The sequence below is a fragment of the Marmota monax genome, unplaced genomic scaffold, assembly GCF_021218885.2.
Source record: "Marmota monax isolate L192 unplaced genomic scaffold, Marmota_monax_Labrador192_F-V1.1 WCK01_AAM20220418_F8-fsc00018, whole genome shotgun sequence".
NCBI classification, from domain to species: domain Eukaryota; kingdom Metazoa; phylum Chordata; class Mammalia; order Rodentia; family Sciuridae; genus Marmota; species Marmota monax.
The window spans coordinates 7,601,762-7,616,298 of record NW_026692201.1 but is presented as its reverse complement, the minus strand read 5'-3'; the positions used below and the strand labels follow the sequence as shown (position 1 = coordinate 7,616,298).

General features: G+C 31.5%; 1 protein-coding gene across 5 annotated transcripts in view; it reads right to left on the bottom strand.

Moving 5' to 3' along the window:
* Tent2 (terminal nucleotidyltransferase 2) overlaps positions 1-14,537 on the bottom strand; it is a 69,501-nt gene that overhangs the window by 22,256 nt on the left and 32,708 nt on the right. For 4 of the 5 annotated variants that reach the window (XM_058574317.1, XM_046427716.2, XM_058574319.1 and 1 more), the window contains 6 exons: positions 9,760-9,874; positions 9,573-9,664; positions 8,101-8,179; positions 6,190-6,259; positions 2,500-2,576; positions 1,759-1,887 (listed from right to left, as the gene is read on the bottom strand). In XM_058574317.1, the coding sequence (XP_058430300.1) occupies positions 1,759-1,887; positions 2,500-2,576; positions 6,190-6,259; positions 8,101-8,179; positions 9,573-9,664; positions 9,760-9,874 (562 nt within the window). The remainder of the gene's footprint in view (positions 1-1,758; positions 1,888-2,499; positions 2,577-6,189; positions 6,260-8,100; positions 8,180-9,572; positions 9,665-9,759; positions 9,875-14,537) is intronic. The other variant, XM_058574325.1, reaches the window with a different exon arrangement.

Genomic DNA, 14,537 nt, shown 5'->3' with positions numbered 1-14,537 from the left:
GCAAGTGACTTCTCTATGCTTCTGTGTTCCTCATCTGGGAAGTGGGACTTAGTATTGTGGCACCTACCCTGTAAGCCTTCTGTGAAGGCAAATGAGTTTAAGTGGTAAAAGTGTCCAGCCCATGATAGCTGTCAGAAAATGTCTTTTTATTCTGAGTCCCCCAGACCCTGTAAGCCTTCTGTGAAGGCAAATGAGTTTAAGTGGTAAAAGTGTCCAGCCCATGATACCTGTCAGAAAATGTCTTTTTATTCTGAGTCCCCCATTCCAAAATCCAAAAAGCTCTAAAAATCAAACAAGTATCTCCTGTTTTTTGTAACATGACAGCAATCTCCAACTAAACTGACTTGATGTTAAGTCAAGTCTTTTTATCCCACTGTGGTCCTTCATATCCAAGGATTGAAAATATTCTAATAATAAAAAATTGTCCTAGTACTAACATACCAAAAAAAAAAAAAAAAAAAGGATGTTTTAAAATTGGTTTTCTTATAATCCCTGAATTGTTGTAATGAACTTGTCAGAGAACATATTTTATCCTGATGGTGATCTGCCAGGAGCTCAATTCAAACAACAGCAATAAGACTCTATCAAATCAATTTTATTAGTAACCCACCAGCTTTAACAGTTCTTAATAATTCATGTTATGGTAGATAACAGCCATTAAAATGTCAATTTTTACATGTAGAGAATGTAAACCCCATGAAGAAAATGACTGGTTTTCTATTTTGTTCACTGCTATATTTCCAGTCCTGGAGTAATGCCTAGCATTTACTAAGTGGGTACTCAGCAAATAATTATGAAAAGAACAAATAAATTATATTAATTTATAATAATAAATTAGTATAATCTTCAAAAACCAAGGTTCTAAGCTGGGAAATATCAACTTAAAACAGGTGAGGCACTACACATCCTAGTAAATCATCTTTTGTCACATTAGCTTCAAGTCTTTCACTCAATCTCATACCACCAGATATTCATACATTCAACAGTTATTAATTAAACATTTTAGGGCCTTGGTTTTAACTACAAATCTTTAGTTTTCCCTTTAACATCTCTTAATATCCAACTGAGTAGAACGTCTTAGACTGCACATACAAAAGGTTATTAAACATGAAAGTAAAGGTTTCAATCAGATCTTGTCAATCTGTTCCACATTTGCAGGGAATTCTCAATACTATAAGAATTTTCACACCTATCTTACAAATGGAAACAAATTACAGAGACCATTTTATTAGCCTTTTTGTATATGACAAGTATGGCTTTTATCAGAATAGCTTCATAAACGATAGCTAACTGGGCTGAACTAAAATCTGGCAGGCAATCTGACAAAAGAGTCCTGCAATGATAAAATCTAATTGTGGAATACAGATTAAATGCTTCTTTGACCAACAAGAAAATGATTTAATTTGTTTCAAATAAAAAATAAAAAACATGATGAATGGTGCTTGAGCTTATTTTTATAGGCCTTCTGAACATCTGTCTGCCTCAAAATAATAGGTTCACAATATGGTGAAAGTTTTTTGAATACAAAACTGGATACAGAAAAACTGTCAAAAAATGAAAACACAGTAAAACTTTGTTTTCCAGTGAATAATACTTATTAAACATTCAAAACCACAAAACAGAAAACACAGTTTTGTTAACTTTAGAATGAACTTTTAATACAATGCTATTTGTAGATAAAGTCAACATGAAAGACACAATAATGAAGTTTAACTGCATTTCAGTTTTAAAACTTGAAAAACCTCCCACAATACTTACTTTGTAAATAGTGCAAAACCATCAGTACAAGACTATAGCTGCTTAAAGTACCACGACTGGCATCATTTATCTCATGGTGACTTGCCCATTTCTTAATGACCAGCACTAATGGACGAACTCGATTTTCAACTGCAAGTAAAATTAAAACTTAAAAATGTAAGAAGATATTACAGTTTCTTTGAAAATTTATATATTTTCTCAAGTCCATACCTCATTGTATACTAAACGCTCTGTTCACTATAAATGTGTGACTTACTTCTAAACTCACCTTGATTATCTTTTTAAAATTACCATTTATTAAAATGCATTTGAGGGGCTGGGGCTACAGACAGTTCAGTGGCAGAAAGCTTGCCAACATGTGTGAAACCTAGGGTTTAATCCTTCCCACCACATAAAAAAGTTTTTTTAAAAATGTATTTGACTACCTATAATTCTGGTAGTATATAATTTTAATGTAGCAACCTATTATGTAAATAATAAAATAAGACATATCACACCTAAACACAACTAATGTGATATTGCTATACCTCTTAAACATAAACATCTTTTAAAAAGGAATAAAGAATAAAGGAAAAGGGGCTGGGGTTGTGGCTCAGTGGTACAGCACTCATCCACCACATGTGAGGCACTGGGTTCGATCCTCAGCACCACATAAATAAATAAAATAAATGTTTAAAAAAAGAGAGAGAATAAAGGAAAAACAGATGTTGACAATTACTTAGAAATAAACCAAAAACTTACGGTAGGCATAAGTTCTAAGAAGGAATGTGTTTCTTATTCCAACAATATTGTTTACATTCAAGTCGAACTCCACACAACTATTAAAAAAAAAAACAAAAAAAAAACCTTTAGTTCAAGCCAAAGAACTCTCCCCTCCCTAGCAATTAAAACAATGTCAACCCATCTAATGATGCAAAAAACATGGGCTGAAAAGCTACAGATCTGTTTTTTAAAGGTGGCACTAAAGAAATAAGAAAAAATATACAATCAAGATATCATTTTAATGTGATTTGGTGTTATTAAAAATATAAACTGGGATACTGTTCAAAGATCCATAAAGTACTGATGAGGCTTCAATTACCATAAATAAAGGAAATTTTAAAATCTTAAAATCTTTCCAGATAAGCAAAATTACGGGAGCAAAACCATTTCTGGGAAAGCTGTCCCACCAAGTTATATATTCTCAGGTAATAGGAAACTATAGTATTATACACTTTAAAACAACAGGGAAAAAGACAAATAAAATGTGGGTGAAAAAATTATGTCAAATGTAGCTACTAATACCTGGGAACAGCTATAATACTCAAACAAGTGACAAAAGGGTTACTTCTGAGAAAACAAGATATCATGCAAACCACACTTAGAAAATAGGGCAATAATAACAGAACCTACATTAACGATGGCATCCACAAGCAAGGAAGGATTACTTTATATAAGTCGCTTCCACTTATATCCACATAAGATTCAATTTCTTCTAAATATTAAATTTTTCTGTACAATATTGCCAAAATGACTAAAATTCCTTTCTATAGCTTTTAATTATAAAATTTGAAATTTACCATTTCAGTTTTTCTTGTTTTGGAAAGACAAAGCAACCTTATAATCTTTCCACTATTCCTGCCTATTAATAAAAATAGACAGTAGTATTAACACTTCAAATATACATATCTGGCTTTGGGAAATTTATGGTAACAACAGAGTTACATTCTTTAATTATACTTGTGTAAGTATGCTTCTTAACACTGAAACCCAATTTGTACTTCCTCCATATAACTCAAAAAAGATGAAAAATCACTTACATAGAAACTAGTCAGCAGTTAAAAACTTTTCCAAGGGGATGGACATGTAGCTTAGTAATAGAATGCTTGCCTAGCATGCACTGGGTTCAATCCCCAGTACTGGATGAGGAAAAAAAAAAGCTTTTCCAAAAATATGAATTCAGAGTTTTAAAACTATCCACAGTACTTGCCTCAAATACTACTTCTAAAAATATTAAGTAATCCTCAATATGGAAAGACTTATGCACAAAATGCTATTTACAGTAGATAAAAATTAGAACAAACCAAATGTTCAAACATAGGAGAATGGTTAAGTTAATGATAATTTATTTACTCAATACCATAAAAGCCATTAAAAACAATGCTACCAAAAATATTTAATGACATAAACAAATGTTCATGGTATATGGTTTAATATAATAGATCTCAATCTTGATTTTTTTAATATTTATTTTTTTCAGTTTTCGGTGGACACAACATCTTTATTATATTTTTATGTGGTGCTGAGGATCGAACCCAGCACCCCACACATGCCAGGCGAGCGCATTACTGCTTGAGCCACATCCCCAGCCCCTCAATCTTGATTTTTAAAAGCTTATACATTCATATGCATATAAAAGAGACTGAAAGGTTTACAACAAAATATTAACATCAGCTAGCTTTGAGTATTAGAAGTAGAGGGTTTTTGTTGTTTTTTGGTTTATGGTTCATTATAGATAAAAATTGTAAAATGGTGATTAAAGAGAACACTTTAAAAAGTTTATATAATAATCTTAAGTTAAAAAAATTATTTATATAACTATAATACAACTATATGTTATTTTAGATTATTACAATTAGCTAGTTTTTTATTTAGTTTATCTCTATTTTACATCTTTATTTTAAGAAATGCTAGCACTTTTACTTGGCAGAAAGTCAATAAATATTTATATACTGGATGGATATTTAAATGAATGAAAGGGAAGGCTTGAGCCAGGCATTATTATTAGTTTAAATTTGAGCCCAAATTCCCATTAGGGCTGGGAATGTGGCTTAGTGGCAGAATGCTTGTCTGGCAAGCTTGAGGCCATGAGTTTGATCTCCAGCACTACAAAAAATAAAATAAATTGAATCAATTATTGCTATTCACATAGTTATATTCTATAAAGTTGATACTAATGCTAAATAAGCAAATACCGAACCATTACTTCTAGGGAAAACACAGGGTTAAGCTTCTGCCAGCTTGATAACATTTTTATCAATGTCAATAACTTAACCTTGATTTATATTTATACTGTGTTTCTGTTTAAAGACACTGTGTTTATATACATTGTTAATTTATCAACAGTGAACTCAACAGGATGTACAAGGCTCTTGATTTAACCTCCCACTCTGCAAAACACTAAAAAAGACAAGAAAAAAAAACTTTTCCAAAGACATAAATTCAGTGTTTATCTAACACATTTTCTCTCTTGAGCATACCACAGCCTTCTTCCACTTAGGAACACATGGTAGTACTCTAATACTATACCTGAGGGCACTCTAAACAGTGAAAAGCACAAAAATGTGAAAAATCTGGTACTAACTAGATTGTGAGGAACTCTGTTTGCAATATGAAAAGTGAAACAAGAAGGCAGGGTATAACCTTATTCATTCTCAGTTGGGAGCATCGGTATTAGGAAACAAAAATATTTTACCATTCTGTGAATGTCCTCAAATGACCACTAAAAGTAAATGAACATTGATATAGAAGGATACAAATGAACTTGACCAAGCAGGCAAATTCTTATATTCTCAGAATCCATGAATAAGAAAGCTCAACTCTGTTTATGTGTATGCTTGTGTATGCCTATAATTTTAGCATTACTTTTGTAAAACTGGGCTAGAAAAACCTGATTTACCACAATCCTATCAATTTTTAGAAAACAACAAATCTCTTTAATTAATCAATAATAAACGCCTAACCAACCACTTACATTTTACATTCAGATATTATATACAAGATTCTGATCAAACATTTTTAAGGAATTCAGAGCCCAAGCTAAAAGAATATATAGAAAGAATATAAAATTTTAAATGAAATAAGTATATTTTGCTGTATTTATGTTTATTATTCCAGGTTTCTTTCATTAAAATGAAATATAACTTGTTTTATGATAATTATATTTATAACAAACCCTTTGGTATATATACACATCAAATTTTGTCAATTAAGATTATGTTCTGGAGGATGAAGTACATTTCCCAAAGGTAAGAGATCTTTTAAAAATCCAAATATAAGGGTTGGGGTTGTGGCTCAATGGTAGAAGGACTTGATTAGCATGTGTGAGGCACTGGCTTGGATTCTCAGCACTGCATACAAATAAATGAATAAAAGTCCATCAATGTCTAAACCAATTTTTTTAAAAAAATCCAAATATAAATATGTATATATTCTTTAAACTAGAAGTCTCAAATACTCAAATGTTAAAGAGAATAAGTACAGTTAAGCATGAGGAAGATTACTGAGACTATTTTTAAAAATTATTTCAAAGACCAGCCAATTTTTTAAAACTGATGAAGACAAACTGTTGTGCTACAATATATGTATCTTAACTTTATAAATTACATAACTATCAAAAAATAATCTAAAGCAACTGAAAAAAAAAAAAAAAAGAGTTCAGTAATTACTTACCTGACTTTATCCCTGAACTTCACAATTGGCACTTTTGCTCGAATCAGCTGAGGTCTCTCAATATAGCCAGCTGAAGGAGAAAAGATAATGTGAATATATGCTAATATTTCTCAAATTCATAGCGTTCCAATGCACATTTTTTAAAAATAGTAATCTTACTAAGCTAAAACAACTTAAGAAAATGCTATCTTTGAGAAAGAAAGCAAAGAAATGAGGACATTATTAAATTCTTCTACAACTGAAGAATCTAGTAATACCATTTAGAAGACTTTGTATTAAGGTTATTTTCAGCAATGGTACTAATGGTAATTGGTACTAAAATCTGATAGTACCTATAAATTAATTCATCGTAACATTATAAAAATGAAAAAATATCTAGGCTAGCAACAGGCGGGTAGCTAAATTCTGGTTTGGCACATAGTAAGAAATGATAGCTACAAAAATCATCTTCAAAAGAATCTTAAATGTAAAAAATACTTGTAACATGGTATGTGAGGCAAGGACACATTCTAGTAAGTATACTCTCTAAGGGAAAGAAAACATTTTTATTCCATCAAACTTTTTAAAATATTTATTCTGAGTTCAAAGTAATACGTCTACATTGTAAGAAATGTACAAAGTGGTAATTCTATAAACCTTTCCCAAATGAGCAATTTCCTAATTTTTTAGCTACAGAAAAGGTTAGTATCAGATTTTAAAAAGGATAAAAATTAAAAAAATAATAATAAAAAAAAATTAAAAAAAAGGATAAAAATAAATTTTAAAAAAACATGAAATTTTTCTGTTTTTGTTTTTAGCCATTAAAGTCATAAAATACACCAAGCTTCAAAATAAAATTTACATGCAAGAATTCAGTGAGGCTAAATGAAAACTAAAATTAAGAGTTAAAAGTTTTGAGTAACAAGTATAGATTCTGACATGAACAAACTGTGCCTCACAGGCAAGTTACTAATCCAGTGATCACCAGTTTCCTTAACTACAAATGCCAAAAAGGAGGAAAAAACAACAAAACAAAACACTTTATTTGAATAAGATGATCTGCAAGATCCCTTTTCAAAATATTTTACAATTCTAATAAAAACTTTTAAAACACCATTTAAGGTACAAATTAATCCTTTCTTTTATGGATGCAATAATCACATTCACTGAAATAAATCACATGATTTATTCCTCTCCTACAATAGATCTAAAGTGTTCAAGGCCAGAAACTCATTACTTGACTTTGTATTTTCAAGCTCAAAGTGAGTATCTGTTAAACAAACAAGACTAACATCTTTCCAACATCATCCAATCAGTGGGATTTCAACTTTATTTAATATTCTGTTGATGTTTAAAATAAATTATTCAAGATGGCTTAACATGTACATTAAAATCTGGTTAGAGTCAGAATATTAAAAGAATAAAATCTTGCAATAAAATGGTCTCAGCTAACAATTTTGCTTTCTGCTGGAGTAATACATTTGGGCCTCATGTTCAGGGATACTATTTTTAAAACAAGTAAAGATGGATATCATTACAAAACAGATGTAATTCTCTCTCCCTCAAATGAATACCTAACAGGACTTTATTTGTATCACTCTTTCAGCCCTTCAGATACTTTACATTATAGCTATTTATCCATACTTTAGTTTCCCTAACATTCTATAACCTTTTGAAAAAAGGACTAAAGTTTTTGTATCTCTGAATCCCTCACTGCTTCCAGTGAGATATTCTGCAAGTGAGCTCAATAAAGATATGTTGAATAAAAGATCACTTTTTAATCAAACGTTAAAAGGAATTTATTTGGAAAAAAGGATCCACATTATACCTATCCTGACCAGAAATTAAACAATTCTTACCAGAAAATAAAATAAAGAGATATTTTTAATAAATAAGTCAGTTGACTATGAACTTGAGGCATGTCAGACTTACAAAGTCTAGTACAGAAGTGTTTATGGACTAAAGTGAGTATATGCCGTGCTTCAGTCTTCTGATTTACCTGAAAAAAACACTGAAAAGTTAAAAATAAAGTGTTTTTTCATTATCTTTCTCAGCTTAGTGTTTCATTTTCTTAAAGTATCTCAACAAAATGAAAACATACAGGTATCCTTTTCTTCAGAGTTATTTTCCAAATCACACTAGATTACATTATAGAAAAAGCTAACCTTTAATGCTCTTTCACATCCACACTTCTAATTCAATTCCTAGTTTTAAACTTAAAATACAACTTGAAAATCAGTTTGGAACAGCCTTATGTCATCTTATTTCCTTCTGTATAAATGTACAAAAAGTAACCTCCAATAAAACAAAATTTTAACCTTCTCAACAAGTTTTATTTCCCTTTCTAATCTCTGAACTACTTAAGGACAGGTTTATATCTATGGTTATTCAGTTTGAGTATAAGCTGCTACAATATGATTTAGACATGATTAAGACAGGAAGATAAGTAGAATATGCCTAGTGTAATCTAATTGCATGAGATTCTTAATTAAAACTCTTGTGAACTCCATTATGTTTATAATTTGAAGCCCCCACTTGTCCTTTTATATGACTTCAAAGTATAGAAAAATACCAGAGTTTCTTTCCTGGAATAAATCTGTTTCTCATTTTCAGTAACTAGAACTCATTTCTGTAGTGGAATAATATGAATAGTAAAAATATACATTACCATTAATAGATTTTTGTATTTTTAATGATGCAGAACACAATATGGCCTATGAAAATTACACTAAACTTACTTAATTTAAGCTTTGGTAGTTCAGATGCTTCAGGTCAGCTTAACAAACGCCAGTCATTATTGTATTAAGGTATTCACAAAAGACCAGTTAACAGGAAACTCAAATAAATATAATATTAAATAACACCATTTGGTTGCTAAATAAAAACAAAAAGAAGGAACACAGCCAAAATGTCTTAGAATATAAAACTGAATAAATCACAAGAGTCTTACGTTAAATTTAAGTGAAATCTATTTTCTCGAAAACAGTAATTCTAAACCCCATAATATTTTCAAAGGAAAAAAGATTAAAAATAGAAATCACTGAGAATTGAAATGGAAAGAAAATATATCAAAAATATAATACTGCCACATACTCTTCTTTGCTGCATTTTGATAAATATATCCAACTCACATTACATGTCAAAATAAAGGCAGAGCTCTTTAACAGTGAAGCTAGCATACTTTAAAGATTTAGAACTAAATTAATGCTAGAGTTCCTGTCATGTTCATTGTGTATAAGACTTAAATGAAAAAGCATTTCCTAAGTTCCCAGAATTACAATAAACAGAAAATGCAAAGAAGTAACTAAAATATAGCAAGTTCTTTTCCTCAATGACTTCTATGTGAAATTTCTTAACTGACGTAACATGAGAAACACACTTGGAATAAAGGTTTCAGTGCTTACTGGTTCTTCTTTAACAACAAGGCATAAATCACCATCACTGCTCCGGGTACCAAATCCATTTAAAGAGGACCCAACCAAAAAAAGTCTGCTTTCTAGAGAAAGATAAGAAAATTATAAGGTATTATTTAAAATTTAAAAAGGAATGCACAGATCTAAAGGGAATGCAAAATAAAAAAAAAAAACATACGTGGAAATAAAAGCTGAATTTCTCTCTGCAGCTGTGTTCGACAGAGTTCTTTCTTCTTTAAGTCACTTATTTGCTGCTGACATGTTTCAAATAATTCCAGTATCTGCTGACTTAACTTGAATTCACAGGGGGAAAAAAAAGCAAAAGTTTCACTCAGAAATTCAAAATAATTGCCATACTTATTGTAAATCAATTCTGACAATATCTTTAAAATAAACATTATCTTTTTTAACACTTTCCAATACAAAAATCATAGCAGGTAAAATTATGGGTCACCCAAACTACAACCCTTGGCCACTGTAGGTTTTTTGCATGACTCATGAGTCAATAATGGTTTTTATATTTTTTAAAAAGTTACGAAAAAAAAATTTGCAGTAAAAACCATAGGAGTGACATCCAAAATATTTACTATCTGGTGCTTTAAAGAAGTTTGCCCTTGGTATTCACATGCATGAATGCCAAATATAACAACAGACTTAGAAATCCCTGCTATTCTACCCTCATGAAAACTACCCTCTTCTCTATTTTTATAACACATATCTTAACCCTGACTTCTTCAGGTGAGATTGTTATCAAATGACCTCTCTTGTTTGTCTACCTATCTAGTTAACACTGTCCCTCCAGCCCAACTCTTGCCATCACTGTAAATGATTTCCTTATCTGTAATGAGCTCTTATCACAAAAACTACACCTCTGAACTTCTTTTACACCAATACTTTTCATCAGTATATACTCCTAACTATAATGTGGTCTTTACAATAAACCAGAACTGCCCTGGCTCTGAAATTTTAAATTCCAAAATACTATCTTGGCTTCAATCTCCTGTCCAACTTCCTTACTCCCCTCATACCTGCTTTAGATACACAAGAGATTTAGACTCCCTTGAATCCATTTTCACACCTGAATGGTGTGATATTCTTCCCTAAACAGTCTGGTACCCAAAATACATCCCTTGAATCACTCTCTTTTATCATACCTTAGCAACATCATCTCCTTGTCATGCTCTAAACATGTCTGACAAAATCCTATCTTTCTGCTCTTATATCTAAGCTACTAAGAGACAAAATTTAAAAAATTAAAAATAAAAAACCTGAAGTCTTTCAAGTTCATAGTGCACCTTTAGTTAGCATCACTCAGCAATTATTTTTATGTCTGTGGTTAGATACTGTTTCTAGTTTTCACCATACCATTCCATAATCTTTACTTCCTTCTTCGAGCTCCCTAAACTTATCTCACTTTTTCTAGCAGATAAGCTTAGCTTCCTAACAGACCTGCAAATAAGAGATATGAAGAAAATTTCTTTACCTCTCCTGACAAATTAATTCCTTCCCATGTTCAAAGCTAATCTCTCTACTAATACTTTTATAACTAAGCCTTCTGTCCATTTTCAAGGGCAAATACCACCATCCAGTATTTCATTCTCTCCCTTGTATTTTCAATCTCCTCGAATCTAGTTCTCCATGGACATGACCAGGCAAAAGTCTCATCCATCTTTTAAAATGTTTTCTTTTATCATATTTAGAATAGTCATTGTAAGAAAGCTGAGGCACTGTGGGCAACTTGGCAATGAAAGAGATAATTTCTTAATATCCCTAGATATCTGCTCACAAAAAAAGAGCAAGTAGGAGAATAAAATAAAACATCAAACTAAATCAAAACAAAGCATGGGCAACAAATATAACACAAATAATTAATTGACTGGACATACTTCAGAATGTGACCAGTAGGAGCCAAACATCAATAGCAGCAAGACACACAGAGTATCACAAAAAAATAAGGGAAAGGGAATTTGGCAACCCTACAACCAAATTTCCAGAAATCTAATGGCCTATAGGTGCTACCTTCTTCCTCTCACTGTTCCCCATCCTCTAAATTGGGGGGGTGGGGGGGGGGTGTCTCACTTGGTGTGAAATAGCAGCCAACACTGACAGAGAGCTTCACAGGTTACAATTTACAATTAAGGGGGTCATGGAAAAATTGAAGATTTCTAAAGTAAATGAAAATTCCTTCCACGACAAAGGAACACACATCGCAGAGACTTTCAGGAGAAGAAATCTAAACTAGGCAGAACCATCAGAGGCAAAGGAAGGGTGTAAAATGATTCTGACTCCCAGGGGATGGATAGTCAACAATGTTCGAAAACACTTTTGGTTATACTAACAGGATGGGGGTGTCACTGGCAATTAGGGGCCAGATCTGCAACTAAATTTTCTACAATGCACAGAATAAACAGAAGTCCTCCCCGCTCCCCACCCGCCAGCCCTAAGGAAAGATTATTTAGACTGAAATATCAATATAGATGGTGAAAAATTCTGACCTAGATAAAAGCAGCTAAGAAGAGAAAATACCATGTAACAACGGACACACAGAATTAGGAAAGCTAGGCTGCCCAATCCTCTTCATTTAAAAGTAGTATAGGAAAGTCATCTCACTTATACACAAATAACAAGTGAGAATGAGAACAGAAAGAAAATTTAAAGAAAAAAATCTGAAAACGAGTTTCATCAACTCCCCAAGTTTTTATAAGCAAAATGAGAACAAAGTAACATTACTATAAACAATGAAGCACCCCAGAAAGACATGTCCCTGAAAACATGAAAAAATTTTGTAGTACAAAAGGCCTTTTTAAAATTTTCTAAAAATTAATTATTTAACACACAGAAATAAAAAGAGATTTAATTTTTTAAAAAGTTATGATAATAGCAAAAGACATGAAATATTTAGAAATATATTTTCCAAAAGATGTTATACTTGTACAATGAAAAATATAATATATTGATACAAATTAAATTAAATCAATGGAGAGAGATATACAAAGATCAAAAAAATATTGGTAAACATGTCAACTCTTCCAGCACTGATCTATAGATTCAATGAAAATGAAATAAAAACCCAGGTTTCTTTCTAGAAACTGACAAAACTCTACTTGGAAAGGCAAAATACCAAGAATAGTCAAGAAAAACAAAGTTGGAGGATATACACTACCTGACTTCTAGACTTATAAAGTTATAACAAGCAAGATAGCATGGCAGGGGAGCTGGGGCTGGGGCTCATTGGTAGAGTGTTCGCACAGCATGTGCGAGGCCCTGGGTCTGATCCTCAGCACCACATAAAAAATAAAAACAAAAAATTAAGATATATTTAAAAAAAAAAAAAAAAAAAAAAGAATCTTCCTAGTCAGGTACAGAGGCCGAAGCCTGTAATCCCAGCAGCTCAGGAGGCTGAGGCAGGAGTATCACGAATTCAAAGCCAGCCTCAGCAAAAGTGAGGTGCTAAGCAACTCTGTGAGACCCTATCTCTAAATAAAATACAAAACAGGGCTAGGCACTTGACTCAGTGGTCCAGTGCCCCTGAGTTTAATCCTTGGTACCCAAAAATAATTTTCCTCACTAACTAGTCATTTACTTAGGGACTCACATTATTAAATCATTTTATTTTACTCTACAATAGACACACAGAACCCAAAAGAGACAAAACCTCAAGAGAAAACCCATACATGCTGAAAAAAGACTTCTGTTGTCTTATTTAGGGAAATAGAATTTCAGGACACGGCTCTCTTAAAAAAAAAAATGGGTGGGGGCAGTATGTATGATATAAAATTTCCCTGGTTGAAATCATATATAATTTAGATCATATCAAGCTATTATGCATAATGGTACTTCTAGAATTTTTTTTTTCATTCCAGGGTAAATTTTTTTCCTTATTATTAATTAAAAAAAAAAAAAAGTTTCTTCCAAAGGTAAATATTCTCTTTTTCCTTAAAAAAATTATAATATTGCAAGTCAAGTCAAATTACCAATAAAATCATAATTGTTGGAGGGCAATACAAACCATAATAAAGGCAAGAAAAGAAAAGAGTGGGGTTTTTAAATATATTGATACACAAAGCTTGAGGCAAAACTTTCAGAGTTTTTTCAGTAGTTTCTCTACCTCTCTGTTAGTTGGTTCCCTTATAAAACAAAGTGAAAAAAATAGTAAGACCTTATCATATACTACAATGTATTAAAAAATGGTGACAGTATTTGCCTAAATTTAAGTGCTACTTATAAACAACAAACACACATTAGCAAGGAGCTTTCAAAATAAGAGAAATAAAATTAAATATGATCCAGAGAACAGATTATTAGCTTGTAAGCATTCTCTCACATTCTCTCATTACCTTAATCTTTGGCACACATGTAACTATACAGAAAGAGCTGGTACTAATTTACTAAGTAGAATAAAGTTAGAAGGGTTGAAGAGTGTACTTCAGTAATGCTTAGCATGCATAAGGCCCTGGGTTTGATTCCCAGAAACAAAATTAACTGATTAAAGCTAGATGTTTAACAAAAGTTTAAATTTATTCTTGATGCAGAATTCCCTTTCCCTTCAAATTAACAAATTCTAAGATAAAATACAATCAGAAATATGCCTAAAACATCCCACTCTTTGTTAGCATGATAAAGTTATTGTGATTTTTGTGTATGCACACAATGTGTAACCTTCTTAATTTATAAACTGGCAGGCTGAAAACGCAGTTTATATTACTGGTTTATTTTGGAGCTTTGTTTTGTTTTGTTTTCCCTTGAATTTGATTGCTTTTGGGCACATATCGAATTTATCAAAGGAAGAATTACATTATAAATTAAAGAAAAAAATAATCTTTTGCTAGATTTCTTTTGTACTGAGTTCTGATTTAGGTTGCTCTACATAAATACACATTGTGCAGCTTCCAGAATTTTTTGACAGACACGTAAAGTAAAAACACAGAGGTCCTTATCTAAGGTAGTTGTCCCCAA